The following is a 15,449-nucleotide window of genomic DNA, read 5'->3' on the forward strand; positions in this document are numbered from 1 at the left end:
GTTAAATAGGAGAGGGGACAAGACCGAACCCTGCGGGACCTCATATTTGAGGGGCCTAGGGGTCGACCTCTGCCCCCCGACCAACACCGACTGCGACCTGTCGGAGAGGTAAGAGGAGAACCACAGCAAAACGGTGCCTCTCACTCCCACCTCCTCCAGACGTCGCAGAAGGATACCATGGTCAATGGTATCGAAAGCCGCTGAGAGATCAAGAAACACCAGGATAGAGGAATGCCCTCTATCCCTAGCCTGCCAGAGATCATCTATCATTGCAACCAAAGCAGTTTCCATGCTGTACCCAGGCCTGAAACCAGACTGAAAGGAATCCAGATAATCCACTTCATTCAAGGTCCATCGGAGTTGAAGCGCCACCACCTTCTCAACAACCTTCCCCCAAAAAGGAAGGTTCGAGACAGGACGGTAGTTTTTCAGGATGGCTGGATCCAGGGAAGGCTTCTTGAGGAGGGGTCTCACCACCGCTTCCTTTAATGGTTGCGGGAAAGACCCCTCCTGCAAAGATGCATTGGTAATCACCTGGAGCCAGCCTCATGTCACCTCCCTGCTGGTCGAAACCAGCCAGGAGGGGCACGGGTCCAGTAAACAGGTGGAGGTGCTCATCGCTTCCATGGCCTTGTCCACTTCCTCAGGAGTGACAAATTCGAACTCATCCCAGGAAATCTGAGTAAGGCTTGCCCTCGGCATCTTGACTGGTATTGCCCAAGCAGAGTCAAGGTCTGTCCGAAACTGAGTGATTTTATCCGACAGAAACTGAACAAATTCCTCAGCTCTTCCCTGCAGGGGTTCCCCCACCTCCTCACCTTTCAGGAGGGAGTGGGTCACCCTAAACAGGGCGGCTGGGTGGGATTCCGCAGACGCAATAAGAGCGGAAAAATGTGTGCATTTTGCCACCCGTATCGCCACTAAGTAAGTCCTAATAAAGGCTCTTAATAGTGTTCGGTCAGATTCAGAGTTACTAGTCCTCCAACATCACTCTAGGCATCTCTTTTGGCGCTTCATCTCCTGGAGTTCCTCAGTAAACCAAGGTGCCCTCCTGGATCCACTGCCACGGAGAGGCCTCAAAGGCGCAATCCAATCCAGTGCCTCATTCGCCACAGCATTCCAGGCAGCAACTAAGGATTCAGTCGGATTGCGGGCAAGGGAGTCAGGTATTTCTCCAAGCTCCCTCTGAAATCCCATCAGGTCCATCAGGCGCCTGGGGCAGAACCACCTAATCGGTTTCACCTCCCTGCAATGGGGGAGTAGTGTCCTGAAGTCAAGCCTCAGCAAGGAGTGATCTGACCATGACAAGGGCAAGGTCTCTATTCCCCTTAATTCCAGATCACGTCTCCACTGCCCCAAGAGAAATACAAGGTCGAGTGTGTGTCCCACTCTATGAGTTGGGCCCTGAACTACTTGGGTCAAGTCCATGGTTGTCATGGAGGCCATGAACTCCCCATCCAAGTGTTCGCCAAGAGATGGTAGGTTAAAGTCCCCCAGCACCATTAGCCTGGGGAACTCCACGCCAACCCGGCTACTGCCTCTAGCAGCACAGGCAGGGCTGTCGTGACGCAGCTGGGAGGTAGGTACGTCAAGAACAAGCCCACTTGAACCCACAGGTCCAACTTCAAGAGGAGAGACTCACACCCCACAATCTCTGGGGCAGGGATCCTGCGAGGAACTAACGACTTTTGGACGACAACTGCTACTCCCCCACCCCTTTTTCTGGTGTCGTGGTTGATGGAGCACCTGGAACCCATCTGGGCACATTTCTGAGAGGGGGACTCCTCCCTCTTGGCCCAGCCAGGTTTCAGTTATACATGCCAGGTCTGCACCCCGTCTAATATTAAGTCCTGGATGAGTGGGGCCTTGTTCACAACAGACCTGGCATTTAGCAGCAGCAACCTGAGACCAGGGCCCTGATGTCTTCTGCCACCAGGTCCTTGAGGTGAGCCTGAGGGGCTGGAACAAGGAATCGCTGTAATGTAGCGAGTCCTTCTTCCCGGTAATGGCTAGCCCTACAGCTCCCGTCATATCTGCCCCTCCCGGTCGTAACCGAAATGCTCCGACCCTCCCCCCTCCCCGTCGACCCCCCCTCTCCTATGGCCCCCATTCTTCCCGGCAGGCCACATACATCTTTCACTCTAGGATGGGGGGGGGGGCGGATCCGGGCCCCCATCCACTTCTGCTTTTGCACTCAGTGGAGGGGGCTCCAGGTCGCACCCCCAGTCTTATCATATTCACTAAGCAAACATTCTACTCAGACACACCCCATAATAATGGTTAAAAATACAATACAGTGATATAAAATTAATTAAATTAATTAAATTAAAAAGTGGGTGCATTCTCTCTCACAATCGTATCATCATACACTCAGCACACTAGTTAAAAACACAACTCTTAATCCGCGAAAACAAGGCGGTACTCCATGATTTAATTCCAAGGTATTAGATTTTTTTTTTTGCAAAAGTTCTGCTCATATCCCAGTGATGCTTCTTAAATACAAGAATAGTTCAGAAGTGAAAATTGCTTTGCAGTATTTATAATCTGTGTAATATTTGAAATCAGAAGTAAGTTGGATATTGGAAATTTCCTGAGATGTGGCAATTAATTGGCTGCTTGGAAACTGTTTCTCTGCTTAGATTTGATTGTACCACAAGGCTCAGTCCTAGGTCTTGGCTTGTTCAATGTGTTTGTAAGTGATAAAGCAGAAGGATTGTTAGGTAAGAGTTGTCTTTTTTGCTGATGACACAAATGTGTGTAATAAGAATGATGTTGGGGGGGCAGGGTATTTGTAAGATGGAAAATGATTTGGCATTGCTGGGAAATAGGTAAAAGTGTGGGAACTACAATTCAATGTTTCTCATTATAAAAGCATGATTCACTTGGAGAAAAAGAATCCTCTGGCAGAGTCTGGTATTGGGGATACTGTGTTCAACAGAATACAGAAGAAAAGGATTTAGATATATTCAGAGCAGATTATGCAAAATGAGCGAACAGGCAGCTGTAATGGCAAACAAAATTCTGGGATGCATCACTATAAGGATCACCACCAGGAAAAAGGAGGTCCTAATCATGCTACGCGGGACGCCAATCTAACAGCAGCCCACTGTGACATCAGACAGGAAGCGAGAAAGGGCTGGAAAATAGGAAAGGGGGAGAAAGAAACGAAGAGGAGGAAAACCCAAACTGTGAATAATTGTTCACGGTTTGGGCTTTCTGCTAAGAAAAACCACAGCTGGTCCCAATACGAATCTGTCACTGAGGCAATGGACAAAGGGTGCCCCGTTTCTTACCAAAGGATTGGAGGTTCTGGATAGTGGACATGCACTTCTGTGGCTGGGCACTGCTCGGGGGGAAAAGACCACGGCTGGGTTTGCCCGGGATTTTCTCAAGTTCAGCAGTGGGGGAAAAGTAAGGAAAAATGCAAACAAATAGTGATACCTGGAGGGCAGAGAAGACCCGGCTAGGGGTGGGTGGTAGGGAATGCGGTGGCGGCAGCGTCTGCAACAGCAACAGCGACGCTCGCTCACAAAATGGCCGATGCGTATTTCAACTCTCATTTTCCCTAGGTAGGGCATGTTATGGTAATAGGTTTCCCATGGAACCCTGGGAAATGATGTCCTGGTAAAGAAATTCAAAGCCAACTTTGGACAAAGAACTACAACTCCCGAAAGCGTAATAGAATAGATTTTTGAAGTACAATCACCTATTACTCGGAAACTATATTCTGCTTGTTTGATTTAGGTTTAGCATCACTTTGAATATTATTTGTAGTTTTACATGTTGAATAAAAATGTGGTTTATTCAGTCGTGGCTAAAGCAAAATTATTTTTTTCATATCTAAAAATGCAACCAAAAGCAGCATAAAATGAATGTCAAAGGGGAGCAGAAGTGTTTGCAGAGTATACAAAGGTAATCCTCGAGCTGCGACCATGATTAAAGCCAGAATTTTGGTTGCTAAACAAGGCAGTTGTTAAACAAGCCATGCCTAATTTTATCACCATTTTGCTATGATTGTTAAATGACTCATTGAAATGTAGTAAGGTTCCAGAAAGACATAACAAAAAAGCATATCCTAGAAATTAATAAACACATATGGGCAAGAACTATAGTCAGGAGAAAACCATACATGTAGCCAAAAGGGGTTACATTTAATCACAAAAGCAAACATCGTATAGAGGATTAAAAGTAACAAAAGTACAGGAAAGAATCTGGCAATGACCACTAGAAATAACATAGAATCTAATCTAAGACAAGATAAACATCATAACCATTTACATAATGCTGACACCTGCTCACAAGCACCCGCACAGGAAACACCCTTCCTCCCCTTCATTACAGGATTAACCCCAAGGACAAGATACTGGACTAAACAGAATCAGAATCAAGATCAGAGCAATCATCCAGAATAAATAAATCTTTGTAAATCAGAAACTTACACAAAAGCCTCAAAGAAAAAAAACTGTATAAGAGGGAAAACCAATGCATGTACGGTGTGCTGCAGACCCGGGAATATCTGAGTTGCGTCTTGTCCTTCCTGTTTTTCTCTTTTAGCATCGGTGGTGACTCCCAGCTGGGAACAGACCGAACATTCCTTCCAACAGAAACTTTAGAATAAATCAACTTCACTCCATTATCCCAAATAAAATATTAACCATAAAAAAGCCTTAGAAATATTAGCAATAAGGAAAAGCCAAAAAAAGCCAAAAAAGATCAAGACTTTATTAAATAAACTGCCTGAAGTCCATTGTGAGCCGCCCTGAGTCCCCTTCGGGGGGAAAGGGCAGCATATAAATATAATATAATAAAATAAAATAAAATCATTCCACATTCCAGCCAGACACCTAAAGAAAAACATTGTAATAAGCTAACTGCAGAAGGATGCAGGCACTTAAGGAAATTACAAGCTTATTAAAAGAAGCCAACTATCTAGAAGGCTCCATTCATAAGCAAGCAAATATTTCTGGCTGAAGTGTCAGAGTTGGTTGCAGAAAAATAAAATCTAGAAAGCACACACAGATAACTGATTCAGTTGGATTCATTAACTTCTTTATATACATAATAACAGATAAATAAATGTACAATACCAATAGTAGATTCTTTCAATGTGGTAGACTTTACAAGCAGAACACAAGCAGGAAAGAACAGTTAGTTTTATTCAGAGTTCAGAGCAGATAGAGTAGCTCTCAGCACAGACAGGTTTCAGTTTCAATTCTCAGCACAGCACAGAGCTGCAGGGCTAAACCATGCCGAGGCTCCAATCTGTTTCAGCTCCCATTGGATGATCTGTTGCTATGCCTATTCATTGGCTGATCTTTTTACCATGTCTCACCCAGTCATGAATATTCTAACACTCCTCCCTTCATGATTGGAAGACACATAAATTCAATTAATTTAATATTCTTCCCATGGTGCACTCCACCCAATGGCTTGGTCATTATGTCTGCCAAACTGTCCTCTGAAGAACAGTGAAGCAAGCTAATCAATTTACATTTTATGGCTTTCCTGACGTTACAACATTTAATGTCCACATGCTTGCTTTTATTCTTTACTCTGTCACCATTTTATTTCACTATTACCCTGTTGCCATTTTAATGCAGGAAGCATTATCTTCATACAGCATTACAGCTTCATTTACCTTTACATTTAAACCCTGTAACAGCTGTACATACCAGCTGTACATACATAACAGAGTTCAGACAAAGTGATAAATTCTGCCTCTGCAGTAGAAATGGCCACACTTGTTTGTTTCCTGGACTTCCAACCATTTAAAGCCCCCCAAACAATACCACAATTCCAGAACTGGACTTTCTGGCTTTTACATCATTTGCATACTCACTATCAACATAGCATTTCAATTTTAATTCTTCAGAGACCTATATTTGAAGACCCAAATTCACAGTTCTGTTCAAATACTTGTGAATCCTTTTTACACCCATCCAATGCAATTGTGTTGGTGCAGCAGTAAAGTGACTCAAAACACTTACTGCACAAGTTATGTCTGGTCTGGACCACTGTGACAGATATAACATGCTCCCTATTGCTGACTGATATATCTCTTCATCACAGCTTCACTTTCATCCTCACCCAAACTGTTATGAAAATCTGTATTCATAGGTGTTGGAGCAGTATTACAATCTTTCACGTTATATCTCTCCAAAACTGTTCAATTTTTCTTCTTTGACTGAGAACATAACCACCTTTCTCAGCTTTTTGTATCTCCACACCAACATAATTTTGTATTTCTCCCAAATTCTTTAATTCAAATTTCTTCTCCAACTTATTAGCAATGCTTGAACCATGTACATTTCTTCCTCTAACTCAGCATTAAGGAATACAATGGTTATGTCAAAATGCCAAATTTTATGGCCATGTGCTGCTGTAAACGCTAATGCCGGCCTTATGCTTTCACTCTTTACTGTAGGCGTGAATACCTCATCATAGTACATATTTTTCAGCTGTGAAAAACCTTGTGCCAGTCACCTTGCTTTATATTGTATCTCATTATTAGGTAGTACTTTCTTCTTCTATACCCACTTGCATCCTACAGCTTTGCTACCCTGTGGCAAAGCCATAGAAGTGAACACATTATGTTCACCCATGGATTTCATTTCCTTGTCCATGGCTTCTTTCCACTTTACTTGTTCTATTTTAGGTAATGCCAAAAATTCCTGATAGTTTCTTGGCTCATACCATACATTACACACTTTACCTTTACTAGGGTGGAATCCCCTTGTTCCATCACTCTGATCTGTGTGTAATTGACTGCTCCCGTACTTCTACCCTCTCTTGCTTCATATCTTTTTTATCTTCTCCTCCCTGAATGCTGACACCATCACTAAGTGAGTTAGTGACAGAATAGTTCTCAGCACAGACAGGTTTCAGTTTCAATTCTCAGCACACCACTCAGAGTTGCAGGGCTAAACCATGCCCAGGCTCCAATTTGTTTCAGTTCCTATTGGCTGATCTGTTGCTATGCCTATTCATTGGTTGACCTTGTTACCATGTCTCTCCCAGTCATGAATATTCTAATAAGAAGTCAAGAAAAATTTGGGTGTGTCTTATACACCAAATGTAGCCCCGCCCACCCAGTGCCCCCCACCCTTTGGCCTCTGCATCCCAGCAATTTGCTTCCTTGCAGCAAACAACCAGTTTCAGCTTCAGAACAGTCTGGTTAGCACAAGCAGGTGATTATGGGCTGGATCGGCCTCCCAACCATCAGCTTTTCAGGCTGCAGGAATTGCCATTGCCTATTGTTGCTTCCACATGCCCCATTTTCAGGCTCCATGTCCCATTTTTGGCCATTGTATGCTATATTTTCCGCCCATTCTGATCCCCACAACCCAGAACGGGCAGAAAATGGGGCTTGCGGAGGCTGAAAACAGGGCTTAAGGAGGAGACAATAGGCTATGGCAATCCTGCAGCCTGAAACAGCCGATCATCAGGAGGCCCATGCTGAAATTGAAACTGAAACAAGCTGTTTGTTGTTTGCTGCAAGGAGGCAAATTGCTGGGAGGTAGAGGCAGATTTTTTTCTTGTGCAAATAAGGCTAAACTGAAACAGGCTGTTTGCTGCAAGGAGGTAAGTCAATCACTATAAATGCCTATAGAATGTTCAAATTATAGACTTATTTTTTAAAGACTGCTTTATTATTGTTCTAGACAACTTAACAAAATGAAGAAGCTTTTTAAAATAAATGCTTGATCTGAAGAGGCCCAGTGCTATCATATCTTCTTTTAAGTAGCCAAGAATAATGTATACCATATTTTTTGGAGTATAAGATGCACCAGAGTATAAGATGCACCAAGGTTTTGACTTCTGGTTTGGGCGTGGTCTGAGAGGAGTTGTTTTTTTTTAACAGCTCCGGATCCTTGGCTGCGTTAAGCTGTCTAAACAGTATCCATCAACTGTTTGACAGTTTGATTACCTCTTCTCCGGGCATAGGAAAAGAGGTGAGGAAGCTGTGTCTGGGTAGTGCTTCATTCAACACACACACCCCAGAACATAAATCTGGGGATGGAAGGTGTGAGCCACCCTGTGACCCAGTGAATTATCCACATCAAGGACTTTTTCTGCCTTTTTGCAGAATGAAGGCATACATCCACCCTCAGCTCAAGGATTGATTTATTACTGATTCCAACACGGGCAGACTGCTACTGGAGAACTTCTAATTGTATGTATCACAGACTTTAACTCCATTTTTTTAAAAAAAATTCCTTCTGATAAACTACTTGTCAGAAACACAAAGAAAATGGCGCCGAACAGCTTTGTAGGTGGGGTCAGGCTCTGATGTTACAGATTTTCATGGAGCTCAGAACATTTAAAGATCATTAATTCAGTAGTGATTTATTACTAAACTAAACAGTAATTGCTGGACAAGTGTCTTGCCTGGATTTAGTAATTGGGTGGAGAAGATTAAATGAGAAGTGGCCTCTAAGCAGCAAAAAAATAGACACCTCTAAAAGTGCTGGTAATTCACCTGCTCTGGGATCTAAATTACAGTCACTACTCCCCCCCATCCCCCTCCTACTCCCACAGGGGAACCTTTGACTCGAGAAATACTGCAAAAAGAACTAAGTGTTGCCTTAGCCGAGGCCTTAAAAAATCATGCAGCTGCGATGGAAATTAAAATACAGGAAAAGATATCTGCTGCCCATAAGGAACTGTCAGAAGTTATGAATTTGGTCCAGATTCGCAACAAATTAGAGATGATATTTTAGTGGCTTTTAAATGCCTATCCGGCTATATATCAGGAATTGAAGATAAATTGGAAGATCTTAATGATTCCAATATTAACCTGGTAACGAAAATGGATGTGGTCCAACAAAAAGCTGGTGATGCAGAAAATGAGATTATAATGTTGCAGTATAGACAGATGGAATTTGCCTTAAGAATAAGAGGCCCCAAAGAGAAAAACCAAGAAAATTTGAAGCAGATTTTCTCAGAAGCTTTTGATGAATTGATGGGACAGTCAGGAGGGATTTTCGATTGGCAGATTGATAAGATATACCGTGTTAATTCCTGGCTCGCCAGGCAAAAGCAACTCCCAAGAGACATTATGGTGTATTTTGCTATGAGAGATATGAGGAACTCGATATTGCAAGAGTCTTACAAAACTAAGCTTCAAATTGGGGGTCAGGAGGTGACTGTTTTGAATGAAATACCACCCAAAATGTTGAGATCGAGGAAAGACTATGGCATCTTAGTCGAGCAGCTCAAAAATCGTCAGCTTCAGTTCAGATGGGAGGCCCCAGCCGGGTTAGCAGTTACTTACCAGGGACAAAGATATCGTCTTAACTCAGTATGGAAGGCTCAAGATTTTTATAATAATATACTGAAGGCTGGACATCCCCCCCTCCAGGACCCAAAGAAAGAGAACAAGAAGGACAGGACAGACAGCAAGATACCCAAGGATCATCAAGGCTGGATCAACTTCCTCTCTCAGAATTAGAAGGAGCGAAGGAGCAAAGACAAACCTGCGTGATTACTAGGCAAATGGAACAAGAGTTAAAAAAGCAACAAGCTTTGCAACAAACACACGTTACCATCCAAGAATTCACAGGTTTTAGCTCAGAAGCAGTGGGAGGAGCCAGGTTGAAAGCCAAACTACAGGATTTTCAGATGGCTCTTAAAAAGCTTCAGGGAGCTAAAGATGATAACTAAGTTCTTAACCTGGAATGTTAATGGTTTAAACTCCCCACAGAAAAGGAAGAAAATAAATCATTATTTGAAACAATTTAAAAATGACATAATTTGCCTGCAAGAGCCTCATATTAGATCAACTGACCAGAAATATCTGATCAATACAAGACTCGGACAACACTTTTTGGCTTCTGCCCGTGAGAAGAAAAATGGCATAGTTATTTACTTAAGAAAGGACATGAAAGCCAAATTAATTGAAGCAGACTCTCAAGGAAGATATATTGCAATAGAATTGGTATTAGAAGGGAAAAAGATACTTCTAATGGGAATATATGCTCCCAATCAACAACAAGACAAATTTTACAAAACGCTCCATACTAAGTTAATACACTGGGACTATAGATCTTGCATATTAATGGGTGATTGGAACGGTGTTTTGGATACCAAAAAAGACAAGAAAGGTCTCCTGCAAAATATCCAAACGCGAACGAAACTACCCAAGTCCTTTTTCGATATGATGGATGATTTTGAACTGAGAGACATCTGGCGAGAAAGGAATGCAGAAGAACATGACTTTACATTTTTCTCTGATAGACATCAATCTTTTTCTAGGATTGATTTTATACTAACAACAAATGATTTGCTTTCTAGGGTAAAGAAGATGAAGATATGTTCCAGAGCTTTATCAGATCATAATCAGGTTTGGATGGAGCTGGAATTTGGGACAGAAGCAAGGAGAACTTGGAGATGAAGTGAAAATTTATTTAGATATGAGAAAAATATTAATGAATGTAAAAAATTATTAAGAGAATATTTTGTTTTTAATATGAATAAGGGCACATCTATGGAAATGGTCTGGGATGCAAGTAAAGTGTACATGCGAGGAGTCCTAATAAATTTAAATAGGTTACATAGACATAAACAGGGGGGGGGAAGAACTAGAGGAAGGGATCAGGAAGAGAGAACAGGAGTTAATATTAAACCCAGGAGATAAGAAGATTAAAGAAGCAATTACTTTATTAAGAGCGCAATTTAATATGCTGATGTCAGACCAGGTGGCTACTAATTTGTTATATGCAAAACAGAATACTTTTTGTAACACAAACAAATCTGGTAGATGGTTAGCATATTTGATTAGGAAGAAACAGAAATCTCCCAATATATCAAAATAACATTATAAAGGGAAGGAAGTGTATCAACAGGATGAGATTCAAAAGGCCTTTCGTGAATTTTTCACAGGATTGTACACGAATGACAAAATACAAGGTTTAGATATAGATAGATACCTGGACAAAGAAAAAATACCCATAGTTAAAGACGAGCAGAGGGAAAGATTGAATCAACCAATAACTTTGGTGGAAATTATCCAGGTAATTAAACAGCTAAAGGTAGGGAAAGCACCGGGTACAGATGTTTTGACAGCAGCTTATTACAAAAATTTACCATTAGAAATGGTAGAACCCCTTAAGGAACTATTTAATAAGATCCAAATGGAAGGGAAGGTACCCCCATCTTGGAAGACAGCCTTCATATCCCTGATACCTAAGGAAGATCAAGATCTTAGTCAACCAAAAAATTACAGACCTATATCATTAATATAGATTATAAAATTTTCACTAAAATACTAGCAAATAGGTTAATGTTGGTTGTTCAGCAATTGATTCATAATGATCAAACCAGTTTTATACAAGGGAGACAAATGAGAAGTAATGTAAGACAAATTGTTAATATACTGGAATACTTGGGAAAGAATAATCAAATCCTTGCAGCGCTTATATTTTTAGATGCCAAGAAAGCCTTTGATCAAGTGAACTGGCAATTTTTAATGAAAATAATGTAAAAAATGCAAATAGGAGAGCATTTTTTACAATCAATTAAAGCAATATATCAGGAACAAACAGCACAAATTATAGTCAATGGAAGTTTAACAGACCCATTTAAAATCGAGAAAGGTACAAGACAGGGTTGTCCCCTATCCCCACTACTGTTTATCATAACCCTGGAATTATTGTTGAATAAAATATGGGGATCAAATGATTTACAGGGAATCAAGATTAGGCATCAAGAATATAGATTACGTGCTTTTGTGGATGATTTGGTTATAACATTAACCCAACCACGGGAATCTAGTAAAGCTTTAATTAATATGATTAATCAATATGGCCAAGTATCTGGATTTAAAATAAATTTAGGGAAAACAAAGATGCTAGTTAAAAATATGAACACTAATCAAAGGGAAGAATTAGAAGGAATGACAGGATGTGAAATAGTTAAAAAGGTTAAATATCTAGGAGTCTATATTTCAACCTCAAATGGGAAACTATATAAGTATAATTATGAACCACTATGGCGTAGCATACAGAGATGAAAAATTGGGAAAAATTACAATTATCCTTGTTGGGAAGAATAGCAGCAGTGAAAATGAATGTTCTGTCTAAATTTTTATTTCTTTTTCAAATGATAGCAATACTTTAAAAAGATGCAAATTTGCTAGAATGGCAGAAGGGCATTAACAAATTTGTTTGGGCAGGGAAGAAGCCAAGAATAAAACTAAAAATAATGCAAGATGTACATGAGAGAGGAGGTTTGAAATTGCCAAATTTAAAACTATATTATGAAGCATTAGTAAAAGTTTTCTTTTCAAAAATTTTCAATTAAAAAAAAGATGCACCAAGGTTTTGAAGATGCAAATTTAAAAAAAAGTAGGTAGGTAGATAGAGGGATATAGAGGGAGAGAAAGAGAGAGAAATACAGTAGGTAAGTAGGGAGAGAGAGAGAGGGTGTAGGTAGGTAGAGGGGTAGAGAAAAATAGAAAGAGAGAGAGAAATACAGTAGATAGGTAGTGAGAGAAAGAGAGTAGGTAGGGAGGTAGGGAGGTGGAGAGAGAGAGAGAAATACAGTACGTAGGTAGGGAGAGAGAGAGAGTAGGTAGATAGGTAGGTAAATAGAGGGATAGAGAGAGAGAGAGAAATACAGTAGGTAGGTAGGGAGAGAGAGAGAATGAGTAGGTAGGTAGGTAGATGTTTCCAGGTGTATTTATCCATGTGCTGGAGAAGGAAATTGCTGACAATCTGCAGCACCTAAGACTTGTTTCTTCTGGCACAGCACTTGATCAATCTAATTCTCATCAATCACTCTAACTAAAGAGCTTTCCGAAAGGAGAAAAAAAGGTTTTTGCACTCTGCAAACCTCCCAAAAACGGCTCATTTTTTTTTGCGAAAACAGGCCCGATTTTTCTTTTAAAGGTATGAATACACTTGGAGGGGCTTGCAGAGTGCTCGGGGGGAGGGCAAAAATGAGCAAAAAACGGCCAGTTTTTTTGCAAAAACAGGCCCGCTTGCTTTTGTCAAAAAAATTGCATGCATAGCCTTATGGAGGCTTATAGAGTACTTCTGGGGGCGGGGGGGGGGGAAATGGCCCATTTTTTGCTCATGTCTGCCCTCCCCAGCCCCCAGGAGCTCTCTGAAAGCCTCCATAAGGATATGCATGGCCATTTTTGTGAAGGGGCGAGGCTTCGGGAGGCAAAAAAATCAATATTTGATGTACATGATGCACCCAGATTTTTAGCCTTTTTTTTTTAGGAAAAAAAGGTGTGTCTTATACTCTGAAAAATACAGTACTTCCAGAAAGCCACATCAATTTTAACAGCATCTGTATAAGTATAGTCTGAAATGTAACAGGGTCCTGTTGTAGTATTAAGATAAGTCAGCTGAGTTAGACCCTGACTTAGTCATGTTTGGAGTAAATTTATTTAAATAATTGGAGGAGTTAGTGCGACAACATTTAAGAAAACTTTCTGGCATTAATATACTGCCATAATGTACATTTCTCCAATTCTTTGCTATTTCTATGGGTCAGGCACACATGCACAGAAATACACCACAAACAGTGTATATCGTCTGTACTGTTTGCTGCTTGTTGCAAGGAGACAACTTGCTGGGAGGCAGAGGCAAATTTCTTCCCCCTTGTTTTCCTCCCTAAAAGCTAGGTGTGTCTTATTCTTCAAAGCATTTTTTACTCCAAAAAATATGGTATTTGGAAACAGGCATTTTAGTTAGTGCCCAGTACCTAAAATAGGTTTATTCTCACTGTTTGCAGTTGTGTTTCCTGAAAAGATTCTGTGTTATTCTTTGATTCTTGTAAACAAGAATTAATACATCAGCTTGAATAAACAAATAAAAAGAAACATGTTATAAACATTTCAATGGCTATCAATCAGTAAGCTTGCTAGTATTTTTCAGCAGCTAAGGCTAAAATCTTACCTATATATATATTTAAAAATTTAGGATCATTGAGCTTATTAGAATTAGCTAGCCATGCATACGAGTAAGGAGATTGAAGCATAATAGTCATTCATCTATTCTGACAAAAGATTGGACATAGAGAAGGTCCAGAAGAAGGAATGGCATCTTTGTCTTCTTCAGCACAATCCCAAGTGGAATGAAAAGTTTATTCTGTTTTCCCTTGCCCTTATAGTTCCATTTAGAGAACACTTGGATTCCAGTAGAATCTCTTTTCAACATTGATACATTCTTCAGCACTAGAGGGCAACAAACACATTTTTGAAATGCAGAACAGATGGTCCTCTATCATCTGATTGCCTCTGCTCCAGAGGTGGGTTCCTACCGGTTCGCACCAGTTCGGTAGAACTGGTTCATCAAATCTACCGAACCGGTTAGAAGAGGTTCCACCAGTGGACCCGGGAAGCAGGCCACACCTACAGAAGAGATTCCAAATTTTTTTGAAACCCACCACTGCTCTGCTCTTTGTCTAGTCAAACAAATCACACTAGCACAACAACAAATTAGTATTTGCAAAGCCTATTGGGGAACAGAGGACTAGTTCTTGGGCAGGCTTTTTCAACAGCCCTGAACAAAAGTGTTAGTAGACAAGTAGGCAGGACAGACAGGTATCTTAATTTCCAAAGGAAGCAAAGACATTAATTTTCCATTAATTATTCAGTGATCTAAAGAATTCAACCTTCTTTGTAAATTTGAACAAGTTTTAGTACAGAAGTTTATATTTAGAAGAGTGTTTAGAATTTTGTATTATATATACTATTATGTATATTGACGTTCTTCTGCATGAACTGATTTAAATGCTAAATATATTATTTTTGTCTATGTAGGATTTGTTTTTTGCTTTTGTATTTTGCATGCTTTTCTTTATTTTTTTCGTCTTGTGTTCTTTATTTAAAAAATAGAAGTTGATAAACATAAACTTAATCTTCCTTCCTTCCTTCCTTCCTTCCTTCCTTCCTTCCTTTCTTTCTTTCTTTCTTTCTTTCTTTCTTTCTTTCTTTCTTTCTTTCTTTCTTTCTTTCTTTAATACTTCTAGAACTGATTCATCACCATGTGGACTCTTCCATTTGGATTTCATCCATATCCTTGATCTAACTCCTCAAAGTTTATCACAGTTTATATTTTAATGTTAATTCAATCAATCAGTTTTACTTCATGTCAAAGAAACTCTTTTAAACACCAGGTTGACAGCAGAAGTGAGTAGGAACTTTCTGACTTTTCAATGGAAAGTTTTGATTTGCTGCAAACTCCGCCCTTGATTTTTCTTCACACTTTAGCAACCAGCATTATGAAGAAAATAACATGGAATTTAAAAAAGCTTTAAGAGCTGAACATAATTCCAAGGACATGTCCATGCTGCTTTCTTGTCATCAGGATAGAAGTGGTAACGTAGCACCTAAAGAGACGTCTAGAGCGCCGCTGGAGGGCCAGTAAGTCTGAGTCAGACCGAGCACTGATGAGAGCCTATATCAGAGCCTATCTCGTGGCAATACGGGCAGCGAAATG

The 15,449-nt window shown here is 40.5% G+C and overlaps 1 protein-coding gene across 1 annotated transcript; it reads left to right on the forward strand.

The window, feature by feature from the left end:
• The first annotated feature begins 1,435 nt into the window (after positions 1–1,435).
• On the forward strand, positions 1,436–9,451 carry LOC148045869 (uncharacterized). The gene is made up of 2 exons (XM_087712152.1): positions 1,436–1,478; positions 8,691–9,451. The coding sequence occupies exons 1-2, from the start codon at positions 1,436–1,438 to the stop codon at positions 9,449–9,451; spliced, it is 804 nt and encodes a 267-aa protein (XP_087568278.1).
• The last annotated feature ends 5,998 nt before the right edge of the window (positions 9,452–15,449 follow it).

The sequence above is a fragment of the Thamnophis sirtalis genome, unplaced genomic scaffold (assembly GCF_051295495.1).
Source record: "Thamnophis sirtalis isolate CommonGarterSnake01/CBP01778 unplaced genomic scaffold, rThaSir2_p1.2 scaffold_4, whole genome shotgun sequence".
NCBI lineage: Eukaryota > Metazoa > Chordata > Lepidosauria > Squamata > Natricidae > Thamnophis > Thamnophis sirtalis.